This window comes from Macrobrachium nipponense, chromosome 20, assembly GCF_015104395.2.
Source record: "Macrobrachium nipponense isolate FS-2020 chromosome 20, ASM1510439v2, whole genome shotgun sequence".
Taxonomy (NCBI): domain Eukaryota; kingdom Metazoa; phylum Arthropoda; class Malacostraca; order Decapoda; family Palaemonidae; genus Macrobrachium; species Macrobrachium nipponense.
In genome coordinates, this window is record NC_061089.1 from 33,332,634 (window position 1) to 33,359,087 (window position 26,454).

The 26,454-nt window shown below is 36.6% G+C and overlaps 1 protein-coding gene across 15 annotated transcripts in view; it reads right to left on the minus strand.

Annotated features, from left to right (window-relative positions):
• LOC135224563 (protein phosphatase 1 regulatory subunit 12B-like) overlaps window positions 1-16,778 on the minus strand; it is a 237,150-nt gene extending 220,372 nt beyond the window's left edge. For 12 of the 15 annotated variants that reach the window (XM_064263736.1, XM_064263727.1, XM_064263772.1 and 9 more), the window contains exon 1: window positions 16,470-16,778. In XM_064263736.1, the coding sequence (XP_064119806.1) occupies window positions 16,470-16,718 (249 nt within the window). In that variant the 5' untranslated portion in view covers window positions 16,719-16,778. The remainder of the gene's footprint in view (window positions 1-16,469) is intronic. The other 3 variants (XM_064263799.1, XM_064263789.1, XM_064263782.1) reach the window with 1 other exon arrangement.
• Between the last annotated feature and the right edge of the window lie 9,676 nt (window positions 16,779-26,454).

A 26,454-nucleotide genomic window follows, 5' to 3' on the forward strand; every position in this document is an offset into this window, starting at 1 on the left:
AAAGGAAAAAATATTAACTTCTCCATTTGTCAAAAACATGCCATACAACATCGTTACTATCAATACCAATTCTTAAAAAAGGAAAATAACGAGGTCATTTTGAGAGATTCATGTGCGATCATTTGAGGTTACTGAAATTCTAGCACTATCAAACCCTATACGGTCCTACACAAATAGCAACCTAACCCTTAAAATATAATTACTTGCCATTCACAGACTCCATCATAAACTTCTAGCATAATCCTGTTACAAACGGACAAACAAACAAAACGGAACCATCAATTTTGCAATGATGACAACCCGTAGATACCTCTTCCTATCCTGATCAAACAGACTTAGCTTTATCAACGGCGGGGAGTCACTGACGAGCCAATTTATAAATTCCACAAGCCAGACATCAAACTGGGAAGCTTACTGGGGTCGAGCAGAGGGCCGTTAACATATTAACCTGGGAAACGCTTATCATTTTATAAACGCAGAAATAAAAACCTGTTCTTAAAGAACATTCGGAACAAGACTTAAAAGTCATATTTTAGGCGGAAAAATTCTCATGAGATCTAAAAATCAATGCTTTTGAACTCGTAAGATACGAGTAAATAAAGAAATAAATACGCTATCAAATGTTTGGATGACAGATCAATCAACACCACTACAATTCGGCACGATAAATGGCCCGGGAAGATAACATCCAACAGTTAATCAATTATAACAAAAAGTCCAGATGAAGAGGGCCACCACCACTCCAGGGAAAGTTTTGCATAATTGCAAACAACCTGAGCTCTACTAAGGTAGAAGAACAACTTTTATAAAAAGACCACATATATGGCCAATAGTTTGTGTAAGAACTTTACAACACCCAGTAAGATGATACCTGTAAATGCAGTAGGGAACAAAAATAGCTAAAGGACACCACTCGGCGTCTACGGCGTTCCAACACGGCAAAATATGAACCCTGTGGGTGTTTACTAGCATGAAACTGCACTCAAATTCTGCTGGTAATCCAATGATTTTTCATATAACCAAAGAGAGGATTAAATGAACGTCACCTTCGTCTATACGCAACCTGGTCAATCCGACTATTCTAAAAAATGACTTGCAAATTGTCAATACTTTGAAAAGCAAACATGGCTTGGGCTACGAGCATGTACTCGTACAATGCTAAGGAGGAGGTATTAATATATCAACATAAGCGAACCAGCACCAAAGGTCATTCACAATAAAGACTACAGTAATAAATTAATCAATAGGCTGAATGAATTGTCAAGACATCCCCCCCCCCCCCCCCCAACTAAGGAGGGATAAAGAAAAACAAGACAAACCTTACAAATAAACGTGAATAATCAAGGACAAAACAGCAGCAAAGACCGGCCGCAATATCGACGAATAAATGGGAATTACAAAAAATACAAAAAGCAGCTCACCGAGGATGTGAGGAAGAGAGATGTGGAGGGAGGATGAAGAGGCAGGGGGGGGTGGGGGGGGGGGGGAGAAGGAGGTGACGGGGGCAGCAAATTTCTCAGAAACTCACACTCCACCTCAAGTTCTTCTCCCCTAGTCCTCGAACCCCTCACCGGATGTATATATACTACTTCAGGAACCCACCAGCACACCGTCATCGTCGTCGTCATCTCAAGTTTAATGCAAAGCAAGGAAGTGAGGGGGAGGGGGAGGAGAAGAGACATTGGAAGCGGGGAGGGGGAAGGGGGGGGGGGCTGATACAGATACTTTGGCGGCCAGCCATACTTACAGACCACAGCTAATTGGCAGTCATTAGGCACTCACAGGTGGACCCCAAGAGACACGACACAGACAAACAGCGATAAGTTGCAAGTGCATTAAAACAGCCAAGTAGAATACGGAGGCTACTGCACCAACAGTCATCCTGACGACAACTGAGATCTGAACAGGAAACATTGTTTGCATACAGTTCGGAAACTATTTGCAAACTTTGTTTACAAACAATGTTTCCTAGTGTGGACAGGCTTTAAGGATTCAAATTTAAATATTTTTGTTAATTAGGCTTATGTGTTCATTATCAATGTTTATTCATTGATCTAAAAAACAAAAACGAAAAGATGTCACATGTGAGGTATTTTTATTAATCAGTTTTAAGAATTTCATTAGATTCTTTGTACAATATTGTAAGGAGAGAAAAGATTTGTAAGTGTATATTTCTCTAAAAAAAAATCAATGTAAAAAAAGACTTAATTTGTTTTACTGAGTCTTAAGGCCTGTCCATACTAGGAAACAGTTTCCAAACTGTATGCAAACAATGTTTCCTGTCCAGACCTTGTCGGTACTGTAGCCTCTGTATTTTACTTGGTAGTTTTAATGCACTCGAGGAGGGGTCAGTAAGAGAAAGAAAAAGCGATGGGTGAGGAAGTTTTTACATATAAATATATATATATACATAAGCCAATCTTCATATGTAAAATTTACATATGTATATGCACATACCACTGTACATATATATATATATATATATATATATATATATATATATATATAATATATAATATATAGTGTGTGACTTAATGCCTTAATATTCGTATCTGTCTGAATTTCTAAATTGCCCATAAGTAACACGCAAAATATTACAATTTGACATTACTGATATCTAAGTACGTACTTAACACTAAAACCCTGAAGCTCAGAGAAGAAAGTGATTGTAAATGTTACAATAATGTCATCACACATTTGTATTAATTACTTCATTATTATTATCATCATCATTACCACATTAGACTGCCCAGTCAAAAACATGTACTGGATGATTTTTCATTGATTTGCATAATTCATCTATTGCAAATTGAATACCTTTCCGTTTTATAGAAAAGCCTATTGAATTAGTTTTCAATATAGATCCCAAATCACATTACAACCGTCCTAAGTGTAAATAAACCTTCCAACTCATTATGAGTTTGAAAGTATAAAACAAAATTCAAAGTGTATCGTCTCTACTTTGTATTTTCCATGTGCATGGCCCTGAGCTGAAATATAAAATTATTATTACTGTATACAATAAAGTATTATTATTATTATTAAATGCATACATTCATGATTATATTTCTCCTACAATTTCAAAACAAATTCTCCACCCCCCCCCCCCCAAAAAAAAAAAAGGTTGGTTAGGGGGAGGGGTTCACTTATTGTCCGGCACCCGATTCCCCCAACCCCTTGTTTTATAGCACCGTCATAAAACAGTTATGAAGTGTTGTAACTAATTCGTTATGTCCACCAGATTCTTCGGCCAGTTGATCCTTTCGATAGATCAGTTACCCTGGGATTTTCACGTACCAGAAAGAAGAGGTAAGGAGAAAAGGTGTCCAATCGAGGAAAAACAACTGTAACTAACAAATTCCCATTTTTGGAGATTTGATTATAAAAGTGGAAACTTCTGAAAGAGGGAAACATACTTGTTCCATATGGTACAGAAATGTTCACCTCTAATCATGAATACGAGTATACTAAGGACCATTGACAGATGGTACATACACACACAAAATTTTGTTCGATATAGTAAAGTAATATTCACCGGTAGTCATTAATATACTAAGGAGCATGGACAGGAGGATCATACGAAAATAACAAAACATTTTTAGATAGAGTACGAAAATATTCACATGTAATCATAAATATAATTAGGAACAGACAGGTCAGGTGAAACATCCACTACAAACTTCGTTCGGTTAAAGTAGTACAGAAAATACAACTGTAAAAAATGTAATAAGTAGCGTAGACATACATTTTAATAGTAGCCTAGTAGGCACGATGCTACAAAGACCCAATAAAAAGAACCTTCAATACAGACTTTTACACAATGCATTGAGTTAAATCAAGAACTGAGAATAGAAAATATTATAAAATTTAGCAAACATTAAAAAGACTAAATATTTACTTAATCAAAAACCACCTTGAATTATAGGTTGATAACGATTTTTCATACAAAGCGCATTATCTTTGACGTATATGCAAGTTTTACACGGAAATAATTTGTAAATATTGTGTAACTTTCCAACAGCAACTAATTCCGAGCATACACTATCACAGACATAAAGGTGTCAAGTAATGTGACTATCATGACGTGAAAAATATAGAGCTGATGATTTTTTTCTAAAATGGAGGCTAGTGCCATTCGCCTTCACCACACTAAAAATTCAAAGCAACCATTCCTCAAATAAGTTATATAACTGCCTTGTTAATTCTTTTAATGGGATTATAAGCAAATACACAGCCAGGATAAAACAACTCTACTTGTCGTCCAATCATTCTTTCTGGGTTGATATCGGGGCTAGTACCTTCCTCAATGTTGCAACGACACTTATTTACTTACAGCCAAGCAAGAATTGCAACAACATTCTGGCTACCAGATTACATATTCAATACATGCCCTTTCAGTATATACATAAATTATCAAGAATCCAAACCACAACAGTAATCATCTATGTACTTTCGCCTTAAACATCTGAATGAATTCAGATTATAATATACCGTAAGCAGGCTGGAGTATATATACACACAATCTACGACAGTATTTTGGGAACTTACAAATGTATTAGTGGCTTTGGCCACAGGCGGTTTAGAGGGCAAGTTGTAGCTTCATAACACTCTGGGGATTATCTTTTCGCGGTAATATTTCAACAGTGCATCTGGTCGTTAAAATGGCTTACAAACTTTGCCTTCGAGCAGTAATGATTAAGACGACATTCCTCACACATCACCTGTTACTAATGACATAATCTAAGATTACGTCACAATATTTATAATATTTATATAGTTACCATAACTTGTAAGGCTTTTCAAGACAAGCAACGAATAGGAAATCGCAGTATTAGTTATTAAGAAATCTACATTATGCCAGCAATATCATACGGAGGGAGCTTATTATTTCTCAGTAATTAATTATGGATCTCTTCTTTAAAACAACAGCTCTCGAAAACTTATATTGTACATGCAATAATGACTCCAAAATCTAGTGTACACCAGCACTCCTTTCCAACACAATAGCAACCCCTTCCCTGCATTCAGAAGCTAAGAGCCAATTACCGACCATGGCTGGAGGCACCAAAACATGTGGTTATTCCATTTTTCCACTTCTCAGCATCGTTGACGTTTACAGAACAAAATGTTGCAAAACTATTGCTGCTTTGATCAAATACCTCTGGCCTAGCCTAAGGGGCACTTGGGATTGAACAATTTGCAGCATCAGCAGTGAGGCTACTGCGGTGACTAAGCAGGCTATTCCAAAACAAGTAACAAAACGGACCATCGCACATCTAAGTTAGGCATGAGTTTTAGTCACTACATACATAGACGTAAGGTCAGAAATGACAAGCTTCCAAAGATTAGAATATTTAAGGGACAAGAAAAGAGTCCGGCGTGCATTGAGAATATTTAACATTTTGTTAAGAACCCAAAAGACTACGACGCCTCATCATGTGGCCGCCACCCCTATGGCCAATTATCACAACATGCAGTAGTATATAGCCAATGTGTGTGGTATAAAATAAGCTAAACAATAGCACGGAGGCTAGAGAGTTCCAGGTTACTGTACAACAGCAACTTTCGTTAAAAACATGCATCTAAGCAAGACCGCACCACATTTTGAAAGCCAAGAAAATGAAAGCTCTCCGAAATGATCAGCGTGATAAAGCAGTACAGCAAGCAAATATAGTTCAGCAAAATTTTTTGTAACATTCAGCCTTTTCAAAGAAAAAGCATCAGAACAAAATGCACGTCTAACCTAACCTAATCGTGTGACTGAAACTGCAATATTGGACAGACGTATCTGATGAATGGTTTCCACTTTGGTGGGGGCGAATATGACCTAATCTAGGCACTCCCGATTTTTAAATTAAACTATAAACGTTTAGATGAAACACTGATCACTCACGACTTTGACATTCTACCAATAACCGCGAAAAAAATTCCATGATTAGATCGAAAGACGTCCTTGTCTCGCCCGGGATGGAACGCGGATTCACCGGTTGACAGCCGTTAAGGAGAGAGAGAGAGAGAGAGAGAGAGAGAGAGAGAGAGAGAGAGAGAGAGAGAGAGAGAGAGAGAGAGAAACTTCTCTTTCTAAAAAGGCTAAATGATCCCGAACCTCATAAGGTGAGAGCACAAGCATATATGCAAGTGCGTTCAAAAGGCATACTACTCGAATCCGCTGACTGCCTCTAAGCGAAATTTATGGCCCAAAAGGGTTGAGGGGAAAGCCACTCAAAGAGGTCATCATTTTTTTTTTTCTATTTTAAGGTAAGCACAAGAGGGGTGAAATACATACTTAGGTTAGAAATTCCAACAGTGTTTAAAATACAAACGAGGACTGTTGTTGACTACTAGAATAAGTAAAACCCGAAGAAAACATCAGTTACATCTTTCTTGCCTTACAAAACAACACTAAGAACGTAGCACAATACATCATTGGGAACGGATACGTTCATGCGTGAACGATGAACCTTAAAAACCATTTCCAAGGTTCCCGGAAAATAAAACAAGATTCCTTTTTCCTGCCTTTCTGGATGTGCACCAACAAGTGTTACATGCCCCTACAAATACCACACTCGACTAGACAAAACAAACGCTTATAACACGAGCTTTTGTAGCTCATTCAACGTCACCCACATAAATGTTGCATTAAGCCTAACAGCCTCTCCATTAATTATTTCTAACTTTTACAAAAGCGAAGCAGCAGCAGCTAGATACGACGAAGACCACCACCACGACAACAAAAGGCATTAATGAGGAAGAATTCAAAATACTTAGCCAAAGCCACTTCACAAACGCAGCAACTGGGCCTCTCGCTATTTCAAATAAACACTTACGAGAATCAAGGTATCAGTAACACCCTCAGGCGAAACTGCTGGAACCAGCTGATTTGTTCTTTTCGCTGGCAATTATTAGACAACTCGCAACGCAACAACCTTCTTTTTTACATATATATATTACCACGCACATGGCACCAAAATCACCTCCGCTTCAGCAATCTTTATCGGTTATATCAACAGTGAACAGCAAACCATCGTCGCCATAACTGAAACGCGGTTTCCATTTACACACCCTTAAGTTAGCCAGGGTCGAATCACGACTTGAAACGAAGAGAACCTCAATTTTTATGGCGGGAAACTACGCCACGAAAACGCGCACAAGACCTTCCCACTGAAACTAAAGTACCAAACCCAGGAGGTTTAAGCCAAACATCTTTCACTTTTTCTTTCGTAATCACATGTATCTCGTCAATTGAGGACCCGAATTTCACACCCTTTACCAAAGCAATTCCTCTCTTCATCCAACTCCCAAATTCTAAGATAAATACTGCTCTCAAAAATATGAACTCAATTCTTCTGATAATCCCATCTCCCAAATTCTAAAATGAATAATGTCTTCTAATATGTTAACTAAGTTAAGCTTTGGGTAACATTCGCTAAAGATGCGTACATAATGCCTATTAAAGTGCTTCTTTGTTGCTTAGATGTCCACTGTTACCAAAGGTCATACTCGACGTCCGTTAGGTGGCACCCAAATATGACGAAGAACAACTGTGAGATCATCACTGACAAACATAAACACACATTGCTGTCCCGTGACCTTTCTTCTCTTCCCTTCCTTGGTTTATTGTGTCTTGTTAAGTCAGAAACTGAATCCTTCCTTAGGGGAATATAAATTACTTTAAAGGTCACGAGGAAGGACTCAACGACCGCCTTCAGGGTGATCTAAAAGAATACTTCAGGGACTATCAAAAAATAGTGTCAGTACTGCACGAATACCATATAATAAAATACATGTAATACTAATCGACGATGAATGGAACCATTCTAAAAGCAGCCACTGAAAAAGATTAATTGGCACCGATCAAACAATATCAAACGAGATAGGAGGTAGCCGTATAAGCACAATAATGTGAAAAAGAAAACCGAAAACACCACCATTGCAGGTATTGTACACGGAACTCGAAAAATCCATGACAGAAAGAACGAACAGAATAGTATTTTCATTCTGATATGCAAGGTATTTTAAACTAGAAACCCATTCATAAGTTTCTCGATAATTCGTGACTTTGAACCCTTTTCATATTGTGTGCAGTATTAATGCATATGATGTACCATTCAGAAAATTGTAGCTCAGCAAAAAGAATCTAACAAACATCATACCCTTGACAGTGTCCCTAACGGGAGAGAATGATCACCTAAAAGCTATTAATATATACTGCTCCAGCACAAATACAACTCGCAAACAAACACAAGAAACTTCTGTACTTTTAACAGATCAAAAAAAACGAAAGGGGATTAAAACTTTTAAATAGCCTAAAGAACGAAGGGAGATTAAAGAGCAGTGCCACTGACATGCTCACAAAGATGGTTCTACCTTCGAGTATCAATACTATCAAAACCTACATATTCCTATGGAGTAAATCAGAGGCTATTAAAACCACAAAATGGGATATCATTTCGAAAACCAAAATCAGACATGGGAAACACCAATAGCAAAACTAGCAGTAATTAACTCATAAAAATTAAAACAAAAAAAAACCACTGAATTAATATATCAAGACTAAAAAGAAATGGGCAATGGGTAAAGATAGGTAGACTGATTAAATAAATAAAATAATAAATATTATATATAATATATATATATATATATATATATATATATATATATATATATATAATATTATACACACACACACATAATAAAGTTACAAAGGTATTCCTGGTCGTCTGGGCTTTTCTAGGCTGAATCTGTTCATCTCCCCCAATATGACTCACACAACGGACGGTGGCCCTCAAAACCTCAAAAAAGGGCAACGGCTGAAGGCAAGACAGTGTTAACCCCACTCTTGGCTCAAAGGCTTCAAGTACCTAGTAAAACAAGCGAAGAGACGCCCTTGGGAACACCCACCTCTGCGACACTTCTCTGGGCTGACGCGAATCTAAGAATGAGGGGAGGGCAGGGAGACACACGAGGGATAGGAAGGGGTCAAGTGGGTGTCCTTGACTAGATTTTAAGAGGGTATGGTGGGTATAAAGGTGTATGTGCGTTCGTTTCCGCATTCCGCGTGGCACTCGTCTTTTTCTCTTCTTCGTAATAAAAAGACCAAAACACACACACACACACACACACATATATATATATATATATATATATATATATATATATATATATATATATATATATATATATATATATATATATATACACACACACACAAAGACACGAGATGAGAAAGATCTCCCCAACTCATAACCACTGGGGCTCCAAGTCCCACACCTTGTGTCGCATCTTCTAACCTGAAATGAATGATCCTACAAAGCGCATCTTACCTGGCGGGTCGTTTGCTTAGGCTACCTGGAAGTCAGGAAGAGGGTGTACGAGTCTGACAAACTAAACAATGAATGGACTCGTATCCGTTTTTGCAACTCTCTATACTATAGATGAAAACGTGAACTTTGTTTAAATTAACTATTTATATGAATGACAACGACCAAAATTGGTGCATTAACATGATTCTATAAAATTAAGCACGCCTTACATCTATGAATAATGAAACTAAAAACGATAAACACCTCTTGCTAAGGATGAAACAATCACTAAAATTACTTCACTTTTACTTCCAAGGATGACATATATACGATTTACGACAATCACATAACCTACGGATTTCCCTACCACAAATATGATTACACAACCAAACTTCAACTGTTGAATTGTGGATGAGACCTATGAGGAAATGACTTGCACATCATCAGCCACTTCATACACCTAAATAAAAGGGACATCAGTAGAGTGTCGAACCAAATTCTTGGATATTACAGTGATCTCGGTTAGTCTCCACACACGGCACTCTTTTATCTCTATACTATCCGCACTTTCTAACTTCCCTCACATCGAGGCCCTCCCTTTCTAAAAACCTCCTTCAAAACCCCCCCTCCCCCCACACGTTGTATACTTAGGTTGTCCCCTTTCCCTTCATCGGAATACTCACAAAACTCCATTTTTTTTTTCATCAACCTATCATCCTCCAATGCTACTACAAACCTGTCAAATGTCAATACACTGATCCAAAGAGAATTGACTATACATTCCATTATCTATTCCAACTTGGTTTTCATACAGGTTTCTCCTGTTCTCTTGCATAAATCTCTTGCAGCAACATACCTCGCTCCCCTCATCCTGCCATTATCCAGGGTATTCATTTTATATCTACTGTTCAACGATAATTTTTTCAGTTCTTCTACAACCCCTGCCAACATTCATTGCTCAATCTTCCTCGTTACTATAGTATGCTTTATATCGTTACTCATGTTCACAGTTCCTATATAGCTCTTCTCGCAAACAGACAGGTCTTCTGTCACTATCCCAATGATTAAAGAACCATCTACCATTCTTTAGACTCTCATGACCTATCCTAACTCATTCTGGCTTCTCGCGTGACAGTATTTATTATCAATGCACCCATACAGAACGGTACGGCAATAAAGAAGACCCCAACTGCATACTATAATTATCCAGTCCACAAATACATTATCTGCGCTGTATTACAAAGGCCAACACCACATCTGAAGATCACCATTACACGACTGTCAGTGGTTAATAGATAAAAGTATGATACACTATTACCTATAACTTTACAACAAAGTAAAATAAGGTACCCAGTACTTTGTAGCAAAAAAATTCACAGCTAGTAGTTATCAAAAAGCTGTAGACAATTGGCTCAACTCTTACACACAAACACATAAAACAATCGCTTAATAAACTATTACCACCCCTTGTGCTTTAAAGAGTAAAAAAAAAAAAAAAAAAAACTCGATTTTAGCAACAAATCTCTACAAATAAGACTGGCAACTTCAATCAACAAACACAAGGCACTTCCAGGTTAAAATTAAAGCCTACTTAATTTACAGACATCAATATCTGTAAAAATGTCTAGGAGGCGGATCCAAGTTATACAGTACGATTACATTCAATGTTGTAGTATAAGGCACCCCAACAGAAAACGGATGCTGCTGCCTGCTTTACTATAAATATAAGGCAACACCAATTCAAAGATGACCTGGCCATACAGGCTACGATATTTATAAATAATAACAACCATTGTTAAAAAAAAAAAAAACCATCACTTCAGGCAGGTTTTTGTAAAGGAACACAGGGCCTAGAGGTTGCAATGTAAAGTAAATTAAGCCAAACTCACTGGAGAACCAAGCTCAAGAAAATAAATTGCTCTGGACAACCCAAAAATGACAACAGGCTACAAAGCATTTGAAATCCATTAACAAACAACGGACTTTACAAAGACATACTGAATTTAGTATTCTCAAACAAGTTAATTCATGACAAATGATCTAACAAGACAATACGAGTAGTATACTATCATTTCAGATGACCCAGTTTTGCAGAACTTCACAAAGCTACATTTAACTTACTATTTAGCAGATTGCAACTGAAAAAAATATGAGACAGCATCTAAATTAACCCATGCATAAAAATAGTTTCTAAAAACTTACGCATTTCTGTTGGGTTTTTTAGGAGGGAGAACAAGAAACTTAACACAAGGTATTAATTAACTTCAATTAATTCTAAGACGCTCCTGACAATCATACTGCGCCATACTAAGTATATACTTTTGAATCAACATCTCATACAGGTGTACATAATGGTTTAAAATTCCAAATAGTGGTACCTCGACATACGAAAGGCTCAACTTACGACTGCAAACTGCCATTATTAGTCTAATACAGAATAATCAAATGAGGAAAAGAATAATCACTGCAATATGTACAGTTGATATGATGACACTTTGAACATATTTAAATCAAATTATCTTATTCATGACAAGATATGGTGAGGCCTTAAAATGGCATTTAGGGTAAAACACAATCTAGGTTAAAAACCTAACACTTCAGGACTACTGATGGAAAATCACTCTTATTTCACAGAGAAATTGCCTCTCAGAAGTGCAGACTATATAGGTTAAATACTGTTCTTCATACAACAATAATATTGGTATATCTTTAAAAAGGAAAGAAACAATCTCCAAAACAAATTAACAGAGACTGTGGGCGTACACTGTTAACAATGTACAACAGGCAAAATCAAAAACATGACAAATCCAAACACATTTACCATATAATACTGTATAAAAGAATCTAAACATTCATAAGTTACGTCTCATATGAATACGTACTACTGGACTAAAATTTAATGAACTTTATGCTCTTCAGAGAAAAAAAAAAAAGTGATGCCAAGCAATCAGTTATTACAATTAATGTACCACATTAGCTCAAGATAATAATAAGACTAGAAGGATAATGTAAAAAGAATGTACGTACAGTATTTAAATACAAAGTCTACTGATACCACCATTTCAAAAACCAAGAAGGATGAGGGGAGACACAGCAAGGGTTTTTATCATAAATCTACACCAATATAAACCCTGATATGTGAGAATCAACAACAATAATAACTGAAATGTATACAGTACATAAAAAAATACACAACTCTCATCAATCCTTGTATATTTTCAAATATCATAAAGAAACAGGGTGCAACACCCCACCGTGATAACAAACCTCTAGCAATTTTCATATATACTGAATCAGGAATTAAATTTCAATTTAAGTGTTAACTCATATTACAGTACAACGAACAACTTTGCTGAAGTTTTATTTGTTAAATAAAATCTAAGGTTTAACAACCCCTAAAAATCTTAATGGGGATATTGCATATTATAATAAAAGCTGAGCAATTTTCCAAAACATAAACTACTGTACTGTATAGGACATATATACAGAAACATACAAAACCACGGCAAAAGTCAGATGAAGTCTGAAAACCTAATGACCAGTCTCTTAAATATCAAGACCATAATCACCACTAACAACACTACCAGAATGACCATTTAGTCTGCAGGCCTTTTACTGAAGATAAAAATACTGAAAAAAAAACTTTCAGTACACAGCAGTGTAACAATATGGTACCTCAACATCATCGGGAAGCTGATACAACTAAGAATTAAAGTGCAGTAGTAACTTGGGTGCAGGTACTAATGAAAAAAGCCAAATGATGTACCTTCCTAAACCTGGTCGAGATCATAATTAAAACTGTTGGGAAAGAGTAAACCACCATGTTGAACAGTTAAACAAACAAGCATTCTAAGTGTATTGCTGAAAAAAATACGGCCCTCCCCCCCTTTCGAAAACCACCTCTTTTAAGAGTATTCCATTAAATGAAATGATCACTACACGATTAAAACAAAAGTTTTCAACAGCAACAATCTTTAGAAGTCATGTTGTACAATACAGTTACTAATCTGATGTCATCTGAAAATACTTTTGTGGAGTATATGTGCATGCCAAATATGAGGTGTCTACCTCTTACAGTTCAAAGGTTATAACCAAGTTTAAAATAGTTTACTGAAATTACTGAATCAGAAGCCATAACTAAATCTTATAGTAAGGCAAGACTATCTCTTTCCATGCATAACGCCTTCAACTTAGTTGCAGGAGTTGTGATGAAATGGGTAGTACAGCAAGCATCTTGACAGTTTAGACAGTGACAGGCAGAATTGATAAAAAAAATGCTACAAAAGCCCCCAACACTTTGTAAGTAAAGGTTTAGCAGAGCTCTGGAAGGCTACTCTCATCCAGACACAACATTCAATAATGATAGCAGTAGGACAAAATAACAAATGGCTGTAATATTGATGCTGTACCATACCCACCAACCATACAAAACTAAATATCTGGCTAACAAATTAAGATATTTTATGTTGAGTAAAAGAAGGCTTGCAAGGCAACAAAAAGGAGAAAATCCTTTAAATGACCAACAAACGTTTTTCACGACATAAAAACCTTTCCCTGGCTAGACTGACCATCAGATGGCATGCACAGTACTGTATATTTTTTTTCTTCCTAAATGACTAAGAGTATTTAAAAGAGCTGAAAGCATGTGAAAGAGTGAAATGGTCCCCAAGGTAACCTAACCCCGTGCTTTTATTTATTTAGTCATGAAAAAAAGATACAGTGTACAGTATTGAACTTATGGCATCTATATTAAGTTAAGTATATCTTAGTTTAACCAAACCACTGAGCTGGTTAACAGCTGTCCTGGGGCTGGCCCAAAGGATTAGATATTTTGATGTGGCGAGGAGCCAACTTTATATCGAGAAATGAATCTCATCACCAGAAACAAATACCTGACTCCATGCAGGCTTAGATTGAAATCGAACTCCTGGCTACCGAATTGGTAGGCGAGCAAGTAACCCACTCGTGTAACGAGGCCATGGCACCTATACTACCTTGTACTTCTGGTTGTTATCACTCCCTATCTTGATGTAACAATAAAAGTATCATCCACAGATATATAACACAATACAATGTGGGATGACATGGAGTGTAACGGAGCCCTCCAAAAAATGCAATCCTCTCCTTTCTATGGAAACTGGTGATATTTGCTATATGTATATATATATATATATATATATATATATATATATATATATATATATATATATATATATATATATATATATATATATATATATATATATATATATATATATATATATAATACATACGCAGGCTACAGCTAGGTTGTATTACTGTAATTACCTCCACATCCTCACTTAATCTTGAGCTTTCTGTGTGACTTGTGAATCTGTTTACCCACAAAGAATCTAATGCTTAGTTTCATTATGATATACAGTTCAATGATTCTTTCTTTCAATATGGTCCAGCTCAAAACCTCTGAATTTTTCTTTAAGGCACATCTGTTTATTTCAATAGTGATTTCTTGCTGAAAGTTATAGTTCTGTATCAGTATTAGTGTTCATTCTTAAAGAAGAACTTTACTCAAAATATAATTGATACAAATATCATGTAAACAACAATTCAGCACTTGGTTATCAGTGTTAATGTATATCTACCATATAATGGCTATTTCTCAATAAATATACATACTTAAAAACCAATGTCCTGGATTTTGCATTGACATGGTTATAAGTTTATTTCATAAAAACATACAAAACTGGGTCTACTAAGGTGTCAATTTTGTACTTTGGTAGAATTCTGTCACAAAAAATCATATTTACAGTACATGTACATGAAATTTGATTACATTGTTGGGAAAAATAAAGAAACACAACAAGCTTTAATAAAATGTACCGCTATGTTTTATTTATACAAAGCAGTTTTAACCCTCAAATACGCATAAATGACTGAGGAAAAGGACAGTTAACAATATATCTTTACTGACTGTAAGCTCTGCAATTTAGGTGTAGCTCTAATTTGTCATCACATTAGCTGCCATACCATGTGCTACATTAATCTTAAGAGAATAAAAGTCTAATCTTATGCTGACTAAAGATAAAAGGTAGCAACACCAGTAAATCACCTACGAATTTCATTTCATACACAAGAGTTCCATGAAAAACTGATCCCAGAATCGATCTAGGTCTACTGATCTATTAGCCTACAGATTATCCATTATAACTACAGTAGCCTATTAATTCAACCCCAGTTAGGCTTTTCTATAAACGTCTCAGCCTCAGTGAAATTAATTCAAAAGTACTTTGCTCACTTTTATTATTATACCTAATGCAATAGACGAGCGTGGTGATTAATTTACTTCCCAAAATGTCTTTAGTGACGAATGATTTAACCCTATTTCACATGCTTTTATTCTTATGATGCAAAACTCGCTTAACCATTAGGGCTAGTTGATCAAATATCAAGAATGTACTTGCCTAGTCCCATACAAATAGGCAAAATTAGGCCTACTGACCAATTTACCATATCCATATTCATTTGCCCTAACTGGCTTCACTGACGACTCATTTTCACTGAATATGGGTTATTTACAGCCATACTTACTACTACATCTACTGACTAGTTTCGCCTATCTAGCTTAAACTGGGCGTGTAACCCGAGAGCTACAAGACCTAAGCTACCTATACTCCTAGTATCTGACCGACCCATGTTAAACGGAAACCCCCGAGAACCTACACAACTGACAGGCTTATTTTTACAAATATGAAAATACCGCACTAAAAACTGCAAAGATCACCCCAGGAAAGTTCCCTTTTACTTCAGTACGTGCCCAGTGGGTTGTTATGGGCACGGAAAAATGGGTAACTGGCGCCCCTAACAGCGCAACAGGCAACTAACCTACCTGGCACCAAAACAAATTAATGACGTGATTTATACTGTGCATAAATGAATCCTTCTCCTCAGTCAGCCAGTACCATTAAATAAGACTCCGAAATACGGCCGGCCGAGGTTCCAGCGCCGCTGAAACATTGTTATTTATACCCTCAAAATACGGAGTAGTGGCAGCCATCTTGAAATCAGATGCCCCTGGCCCCAATCGTCTCTTCGGGTGAATTTTTCCCTTTTACTATTCCCCTGGGACGCCCTTCGCTCTCCCCTTTGGCCCTTAACGACGATAAATAATATATTTCCTGGGTTACTTACCGCATGAAGGCCCGTTAAGCCGTCCACATTGGCCGTGTTTATATCGGCACCTTTTTCCAAGAGGCGAAGCACTTCTTGTTTGTCGCCCGCAGCACAAGCTGCTAGAAAGATGCAGCCGTCACTGAAATTGACTTTAGTATTCCTATTATTGACTGTTACATCTGTCTTATTCGTTTCACTATCCTGCCAACGCCTTAACTGCTCGGCCCTTTTAAATAGGGCCGAGGTTGAGCGGTTATCAACGGCCATAGCCGTCACCCGTCACACACCATGGGACTCTCGCCCTCAACTGACCAATCCCAGACGGTGACGAGGGATCTGGATAGACTCGCTGCTTCACCTCCAACAGGCCCGCCCCCTCCCCCAACAGTCCATGCCTCCCAACACCCCACCGAGCCAATTCCTCCACTAGCACTGCCACGGCTAGGCAATATCATCCATGGCACATTCTCCCTTATCATAGCAAAGTTATATTTTCTGTATGTATTCCTGGCAATGTTTACATAGTTATAACCGAATCTTACTTTTAGTAAAGACGCCATCCATCCAGACCAGTTAGCAGTGCAATTCTGATTCGAAAGGAATCTACTGTTAATCAAATAAAATTAAGATTATTTCCACCAGGTCATTTTAGGTCAGGCGGCCGTTGAATCATTTCACTTTCAGTTATCTTTATGGTTTATGCTTAATTCCACATTCTGTCGTTGATTTATCCATCTCTATAGGTAGCTACACAGCGGCATTCGCCAAGTAAGTTATAAGGTAAGTTATATTTACAGTACAGGCATGCATACACTAAAAGTAGTAAGAAAACTCATATATACATACATACGTGCGTGCGCACATTACACTATATATATATATATATATATATATATATATATATATATATATATATATATATATATACATATATATAAAACGTCGAAAATATAATTATCGCAGAGGAGCACACATTAATTATTACTGAAAATTATTGGATTCTGAATTAAGAGAAACGCATCCAGTAAGAATTTCCTCACGGTCTGGCGTGTCTGAGAATATCTGAATAAATTATTAAGCGACGGTCAGTTTTGTTGTCATTTTTATCACTTTCTTTTAATGAAGAGGCGAGACGAACATGACTGCAAAGAAAAAGAAGAAGAAAATTATGATGTTGGTGAAAGTCACGTTAAAGAAAGAAGGGAATTCCAGTTTTTTAATATAGATCGGTTTATGTGACCTGACGTCGCATTTTTCTTGAAGTGACCTGAAAAAAATTATTTGCAGTGATATAAATAGCAAAATTTAAAAGGGACAATTTCTCTGTATGATTTTACTCCTATGGCAGTTTGAAATTAGATGATCTCACAATTAAAAAATAATCTCATCAGTGCTTTTTTTTTGCTGAGCCTTACTTATTTCTCTCTCTCTCTCTCTCTCAAGCCAAACTAAATCTATTTCATTTAAATACATTTTATTCATTTATTCTCCAAAATAGTGAGAGTCTTGTTTCGCATTTCTTCAATTTGTTTTTACGCTTACCAAATGTATTATCAGTCTCTTCCTCCTTTTGTATACCAACTCTCTCACCTCAAACCATTCTTATCAGTATTTATCTTTGAGCTTATTTCCCTTGTGATTAACTCCTCTTCTCCTCTTGCTCTTCCTCAAATTTCCCCTTCGTATCTTCTTTCTTCATTCTCTCAAATTTATCTCCCTTCTTCCTTCTAATAACTGTTTCTCTACCAAGTCAACATCACATGACGTTCGTAATATAAGAAAAAAAAATCTACAAGCTTCCTCAAGAAAAACTCCTTTCTTTGAATACTTTGAGAAACTATCCTAAAACAAGTCTTCTATGTATTTTGAGAATTTACTTGCCGTTTTATCTACTTCATTTATTAATTATCAATTTTTTTTCTCCAACGTTTCCTTTTGCCTTCTGTTACTTTTTTCAAATGAACACTATATTTCAAGTCAGCGGCCCCTATGGGCTTGTTCCATGTGAATAGGGTTCATCTTCTTCAATAATAAAATAATAATAATAATAATAATAATAATAATAATAATAATAATAATAATAATAATAATAATAACATCGAGAACAGAGCACTGGGGCAATATCTGAAAACCAGTGAAGACGAGTGGCTCAAGAGTGCATGGGAAGAAGGACTGATAAAAGTAGACGAAGACCCAGAAATATACAGAGACAGGAAAATGACAAACAGAACGGAGGAATGCCACAACAAACCAATGCACGGACAATACATGAGACAGACTAAAGAACTAGCCAGCGATGACGCATGGCAATGGCTACAGAGGGGAGAGCTCAAGAAGGAAACTGAAGGAATGATAACAGCGGCACAAGATCAGGCCCTAAGAACCAGATATGTTCAAAGATCGATAGATGGAAATAACATCTCTCCCATATGTAGGAAGTGCAATACGAAAAATGAAACCATAAACCACATAGTAAGCGAATGTCCGGCACTAGCACAGAACCAGTACAAAAAGAGGCATGATTCAGTGACAAAAGCCCTCCGCTGGAGCCTGTGCAAGCACCAGGTACCTTGCAGTAATAAGTGGTACGAGCACCAACCTGAAGGCGTGATAGAAAACGATCAGGCAAAGATCCTCTGGGACTATGGTATCAGAACGGATAGGGTGATACGTGCAAATAGACCAGACATGACGTTCATTGACAAAATCAAGAAGAAAGTATCACTCATTGATGTCGCAATACCATGGGACACCAGAATTGAAGAGAAAGAGAGGGAAAAAATTGATAAGTATCAAGACCTGAAAATAGAAATAAGAAGGATATGGGATATGCCAGTGGAAATTGAACCCATAATCATAGGAATACTAGACACGATCCCAAGATCCCTGAAAAGGAATCTAGAAAAACTAGAGGCTGAAGTAGCTCCAGGACTCATGCAGAAGAGTGTGATCCTAGAAACGGCGCACATAGTAAGAAAAGGGATGGATTCCTAAGGAGGCAGGATGCAACCCGGAACCCCACACTATAAATACCACCCAGTCGAATTGGAGGACTGTGATAGACAAAAAAAAAGAAAAAAAAATAATAATAAGATTGAAAATAAGAAATTCACAATATCGTGATACTCTATTGTGTTATAAAATCCTCAATTGCAAAAATAAATTTTATTATTAAGTATAATAATACAATTTATTTATATAGTTGTGGATTCCTATTAAATAACATTATCATTATTATTATTAAAAATTAAAAATTCCTCCAAGTGTAGAAAAACTCCCTTTCAATACACACACAAAAATCCCTCTAAAAACTCCCTCTTAAGGACCTCCTCCTTAATATTCATTTCCATAAGCATGTCATGCAAGAGGTTATGCAGGACGGAGAGGAGCGTCATGACCCACACCTGAGGCCCTGGGCTGTGTGCAAGCTTCGGATGCTCTGTGAATCATTCTTGAATTAGATTCTCAAGCGTAACATGCCTGCAATCATACATACATACGTACTTACAGACGGGCGAGCACACACGCATACACACATTATATATATATATATATATATATATATATATATATATATATATATATATGTGTGTGTGTGTGTGTGTGTGTGTGTGTGTGTGTGTGTGTGTGTGTGTGTGTGTGCATAATGAAAGGAAGGAAGAAGGAGAGAGAGAGAGAGAGAGAGAGAGAGAGAGAGAGAGAGATGAGAGAGAGAGAGAATGCGTTTTCCGGTAAAATCCCTCAGCAAAAATGCAAACCTGGTGGCAATATTGTTCACAACAAGGGTTAAACAGCCGACCTTTATTCCCACTTTGTTCTTGATTATCGTGGCATTTCATCTCTCTCAAGTTTTTTGGGAGGGTCCCCTATTGGGTCTCATTCGGTCAGTCAGTTAAGCCATATTTATTCGTCAGTTACAGTTCATAGTTTCTTGGACGGAGTTGCTCTATGACAAATGATTACAGTAAAATGACGTTGCAATGAACTAATTACAAAACTTAAAGAACCGCACAAGAAATACTGGGTGCTATTTGCATTGGCTAGTTGCAGAAAACTGTAGAGTACCTGCCATATAAGTGAAATATATTAGTTCGTGAAATATTTTTTCACTCTCCCGGTAAAGCAACCTCGTTCTGATACTCTGGATGCGGGTTCGAATCCTGCTGTGGACATCAAAATTACTGGGCATCCTTGCATTCAAGAAGTTCAGAGGGCATTGTGGTTATCATGATAACACATTAGTCAAAAAGTGACCGGCTGACTCTCTCCTCTCTCTCTCTCTCTCTCTCTCTCTCTCTCTCTCTCTCTCTCTATATATATATATATATATATATATATATATATATATATATATATATATATATAAAACCTATATGGTGTGTGTCTGAGAGACTGCCAAATGAAAATAGGAAAATACATATAAAAGCTCTCTCTCTCTCTCTCTCTCTCTCCTCTCAGTCGTACGAGAACAGTCCCGCACAAAATCCCTAGAGCAGTACCCGACAGCGAGTTATTCACGGAAACATCCGAACTGTCAGACCACCGATCAAGGTGGCACCACCAACAGCGAGCGGATCGAGGTGGCACTGGTCCATGAGAGCCGCGAGGCTGCCGTAGCGGTGTTTCGCAACGACGTTCGTCTCACCCGTTTATTTTATTCGTGATTTAATTGCACAGCCTTGTGGAGGACTGTCTGGTCGTCAAAGCATGAGGACTTAGTACTCTCCGCCCCTCCCCCTTTTCCGCCCCCACGAAAAAAAAAAACAAAAACGCAGACGAGGATTTAAAATCTGCCCTGATGAATCTACAATGGCCTGTCCCTTGTCCCTACTAACCCCACACCCCCCGGCTCCCCCATCCCATAAGAAATAAAACAAAACTCATTTGTTTTCGTGTTGAGGAGGCAAATGAGGATTAATTATTATTTCAGTAGATGAAATCCTATTCACATGGAACAAGAACACAGGGGCCATTGACATGAAATTCAAGCTTCCAAAGAATGTTGGTTTCAACCTCCCACCGCAGACCCAACATTGCAGCAGCAACTGATTGTGGTACAGAGCCAGTGATTTTTCATTGCTCTGGGCAAGACACGAACCCACGACATCCCATTGACATGGCACGACACTAACCACTATTTAGAGGGACATTCGAAACCATTCGGACCTGCTGAGGCACCAGTAACGGTTAAAAAAGTGGTCATTCATTCCATTATAAGTATATTACGGAGACAAATCACTCGGCACCAGGATCGTGCAGAGAAGTATTACAAGGGAAATATTACAAGAATTTACATTGGAACTGGAGAAGTTATCCATCATCTGGTTTGGTATGCGTATTGCAGGAAAGACATTTACTACTGAGTTATTCAGTAAAGTCGTAATGCTATTACAAACGAACATTATGACTCTACAGTTACCTCGCGCTGTTGCACCTCTCTCTCTCTCTCTCTCTCTCTCTCTCCCTCTCTCTCTCTATACTCACTGCGTTAGTCATGATGAGAGTAGGAAGTGAGGTACAAGGAAACGTGCTCAGATAATTTCTTAGAAATAAAAAAACAATAAATGTGATAAAACAATTCTGTCTTGACAGAGAATTTCATAGCAAGAAAAACCCGAACTCGACCAATTTCACGAAATGTTTACCACCAGAATAATAGAGCACAAATAACGATGTCTGAAATGTGCTAAGAATGTTCGTTTCATGACGACATCGACATCCATTGACTATAGAAATATGACGGTTTCAGAAGTCGGAGAAAGAACCTTATAATTAAACGCTAGAAGAATTTCCTTTGTTCGAACTTTCTCTCTCTCTCTCGCGCGCGCGCGCGTGATAAACAGGAAAACAAATATTCTAAAGACAGTTCAGTTCACTGATATCAGAATTATTTGTTTATAGTTATCGATTTAGTATCTTACGAAATTGCATCTATAAAACTATCAGGACCTGAACGATAAACATGAATAACTAAAAGTAATCTTTATAATCAAAATGTCTTTTTCTACGCTGTCAAGGGGAGGCCACAACTAAAAACTGTCAGCGAGACAGGAGATTTTCGAGAATTTTTCAACAAAATTCGGCTGCTAGCAGTTACCTATGGTATAATAAAACTTAGTAACTTGGTTATTTCTTCTCCCGGAGTGCCAAATATAGCTGACACACGTCACTGCCCTAATGTCACTGAAGTACAGTGAAAAACATGATCACATCATCTCATACCACATCTGTATTGAATTACTTTCATATCTAAACCAATTATCGCTGCTGCTATACGATATTTAAGGTACGGACGCAAAGACTAGTCCTAGAATTAAAGTATATGTATGTATATATATATATATATATATATATATATATATATATATATATATGTATGTATATATATATATAGTATATATATATATATATATATATATATATATATATGTATGTATATATATATATATATATATATATATATATATATATATATATATGTATGTATGTATATATATATATATATATATATATATATATATATATGTATGTATATATATATATATATATATATATATATATATATATGATATATATAGTATATATATATATATATATTATATATATATATATATATATATATATATATTATATATATATATATATATATATATATATATATACATATATATAAAATATATTATAGATTTAAACTAAAACCATAGGAAAATGACAGGCAAAAGGTCCGTACCAAGCGCTTTCTCGTGCTTATTCAACAAAATACCGCCTGAGATGAAGATTATACAAGAAGAAAGGAAATTTTAAAAAGAACTACAGAATCCTATTCTGCAGGAGCTACGATACTGACGAGAAACCACGAAAAGACAATTATAAAATATAAGAAGCAACTTCTTTTGAAAAGGTAAAAGTGCCCGCCAGAGAGGGAATCATCCTTGTGGAGGCTTTACATAAAACCAAACAAGAAAGAAAGTAAGTAAGCATTGCCGGGGCACAAAAAGAATCACGAGAAAGCGCTTGGTACTAACCTTTTCTGTCTGTCATTTTCCTGTAGTATTCGCTTACATACTGATGTCACCAGCATCTACTGTGATTTTTTTATCATATATATATATATATATATATATATATATATATATATATATATATATATATATATATATATATATAATCATTTTTTTAGCATTTAGCAGTTTTCCCAAGCAGAAGGTGGCACCTGAGAAGTCATGTCACCAATCATTGTCAAATTCCCACTTTAACTGTGGTATCGAGAATGAAACCCCTGTGCAGAAACTTCCACAAAATCAGCCACTTCATATTTTCACATAAAAGGCTCATTAACACATAGCATGTCTCTCACACTATCCCCACCGGAATAGTGACACGTGATAGTGTCAGCTGAGCTCCTGTGGGGACACGAAGAGTTAAACGATCCGACCATGATCTTAGAGCTTTCCTAGACCTCCTTGGAGAAGAACTGCGAGGGAGAAGGCTGGACTGAGTGGAGATCTGTGGAAGTGTAAGGCTAGGAAAGACACTGGTGTTTGAAACTCATGGAGGTTATTTGCGTCAAATTTAAAGAGATAATCAGAAAAAGGAGAAACGAAGGCAAGGAGGGAATTCCGCAGCTTGGCAGCAGCTGGAAGAAGTAAGGGAAATTACATACATTTCAAATGGGTGTTACGAAGCCGTCTTTTACATTTTGAATTAATCTAACATTATGAGTCACGTGATCTCTCAGAAACTAACCAAACATCGAAAAAAGTTCTGTAGGGGAGAATGTGGATTTTAATAGAGATCAAACCGACAGAATAAAACTTCACGAAGTGGAAGCGAGAGCAGGCAGGGATATAAGATGGCGCTGAACTTGAGTAAATTACGCTAGCCTCTTCATGTGATGGTCTCCAGATCAGAGCAGATAGACGAAGATGGAATAAGATGATTGGGAAGCGAAGATGGAAGTGGCGTGAAAGGTTGAATTATCACAAACGTCATTTGCAGGTAAACGGTGTACTGAAGATAGTTAGCGATGAAAACTCAAAGCGGACATGACTTGACATAGGCCTTTAGCAAATGTGCCAACAGCAACGACAGTAATAAGGTGTCTAGAGTAATAAGGGGTTTAGATAAGAGTGTAAATTCAATTTTAAAAGAGCAGGAATAAAGGCAGATGTAAATGCAAAACTTAGGGTAAATTTTTTTTTTTTTTTACTGTATACAGTGTTGATAGTAATGTTATAAAATATTTATGCAAGGGATTGAAAACACGATGAAATTTCGAGTAAAAATTACTAACAGTTACAAATATACTTAAAGAAATTTATCACAAGTGGCCAATAGCATTATATATATATATAAATATATATATATATATAATATTATATATATATATATATATATATATAATATATACATATATGTATGTATAACTGAATCACGAAAGTTAGGAACGTGATAAATCCATAAATAAAGATATATGCCACGAAGGAATATAAACGACGGAGTACCAGCGAGACCTTTCGACGTTTAACGTCGAAAGCAAGGTATATAGAATGGTCAGGTAGAGTCATTTGTGGGGGGTTGCGGCTTATCCCCAAGAGCCGCATCACCTGGAGGCCAGGTCAGGGCGAGAAGTCACTCATTCAAATGTATATCACAGGTCTCTTCAGTCATCTCTGTATTGATTTAGTTTTACATTCTTCGAATACAACCATAGTTTTGATTTTTTATATAATCTAAATTATTATTATTTAAATAATGCCAAACAACTGCGCCGTGTTTGGTTGTTATTCAAATAGTAGAAAAAAAGAGATGGTATCCTTTTTCCGATTCCCTCGTGATGAGGAAACAAGACGGAAATGGGTTCATCGTTGTAATAGAAAGGACTACTTTAACCCTACTGCTCATCGCATATGCAGTAAACATTTTGAAGAAAATGCATGTAAAAGAGACCTGCAGCAGGAACTTCTTGGATCGCAAGCCCCAGCAATGAAATTCAGACGTATGAATGTGAGAAAAGCAGTGCAGCTTCTTTCGGAAACAACATCTAAAGCTTTAGATTTTTATGGAAGTCAGGGACTTTTGACGAGCATGTCCTGGGAAAGTACAAGGGACTTTATAAAGCTTGCCGACTCCTGGTTTGATGTGTTCAATTCAAGGGTACCTTATGACAGAAAAAATCTATAAATACTTATGGGATGCAACTGACGGAACAGAATAAAATCCTTGACAATATGAAGTGTACTGCTGAAACAATACGAGTTTGCAAAAGTAATAAGATCTATCATTTCCAAAAGAGACTTATTGTGTCATGCAAATCCTTGCCAAGGTTGCATATGTATAAAAGTAAATATGATGTATCATACATAATTACCTCCAGACTTAACCAAGATGGACTGGAAAACATGTTTGGCTGTCTTAGACAAATGGGTGCAACTTATGATCATCCTACGCCAGATGAAGTCAAACACAGAATAAGGTCATATTTACTTGGCAAAATAAAGTCTATAACTGGAAAAAATTGTAACTCGATGAAGGAGTGCGATTCTTCAAATATGTCGAAGGAATGTTGTCAAGAGAAAAGTTGTGAAAATAATGATTCAAATGAAACCGATCTTGAAAGAGAGCTTATGATTTCTGCAATGGTGTTTGCCTCTACTGAAGATGAGAAGATGCCAGAAGAAGATTCAGAAAACTTTGAAAATGAATTTCATGAAATAAATTTAGAGAATGTTGCAGACGAAGAAGGCCTTCGATATGTTGGAGGTTATGTGGCATCTAAATTTCCAGATTATCAGTTCTTAGGATGTAAACTTAAAATAGCGAAAGGTACCTGGATTAGTGCAGTAGAGCGACATGATGATAAATTAACGGAACCAAGTGCTGAGTTATTTGAAAAATTAAAGGTAATGAAAAAAATGTTTCAAACATACAATGGAGAAAATACACTGAGACCAGGCAATGGAGTATTATGCGACTTGGCACGCCATATTGAAAATTGTTTATC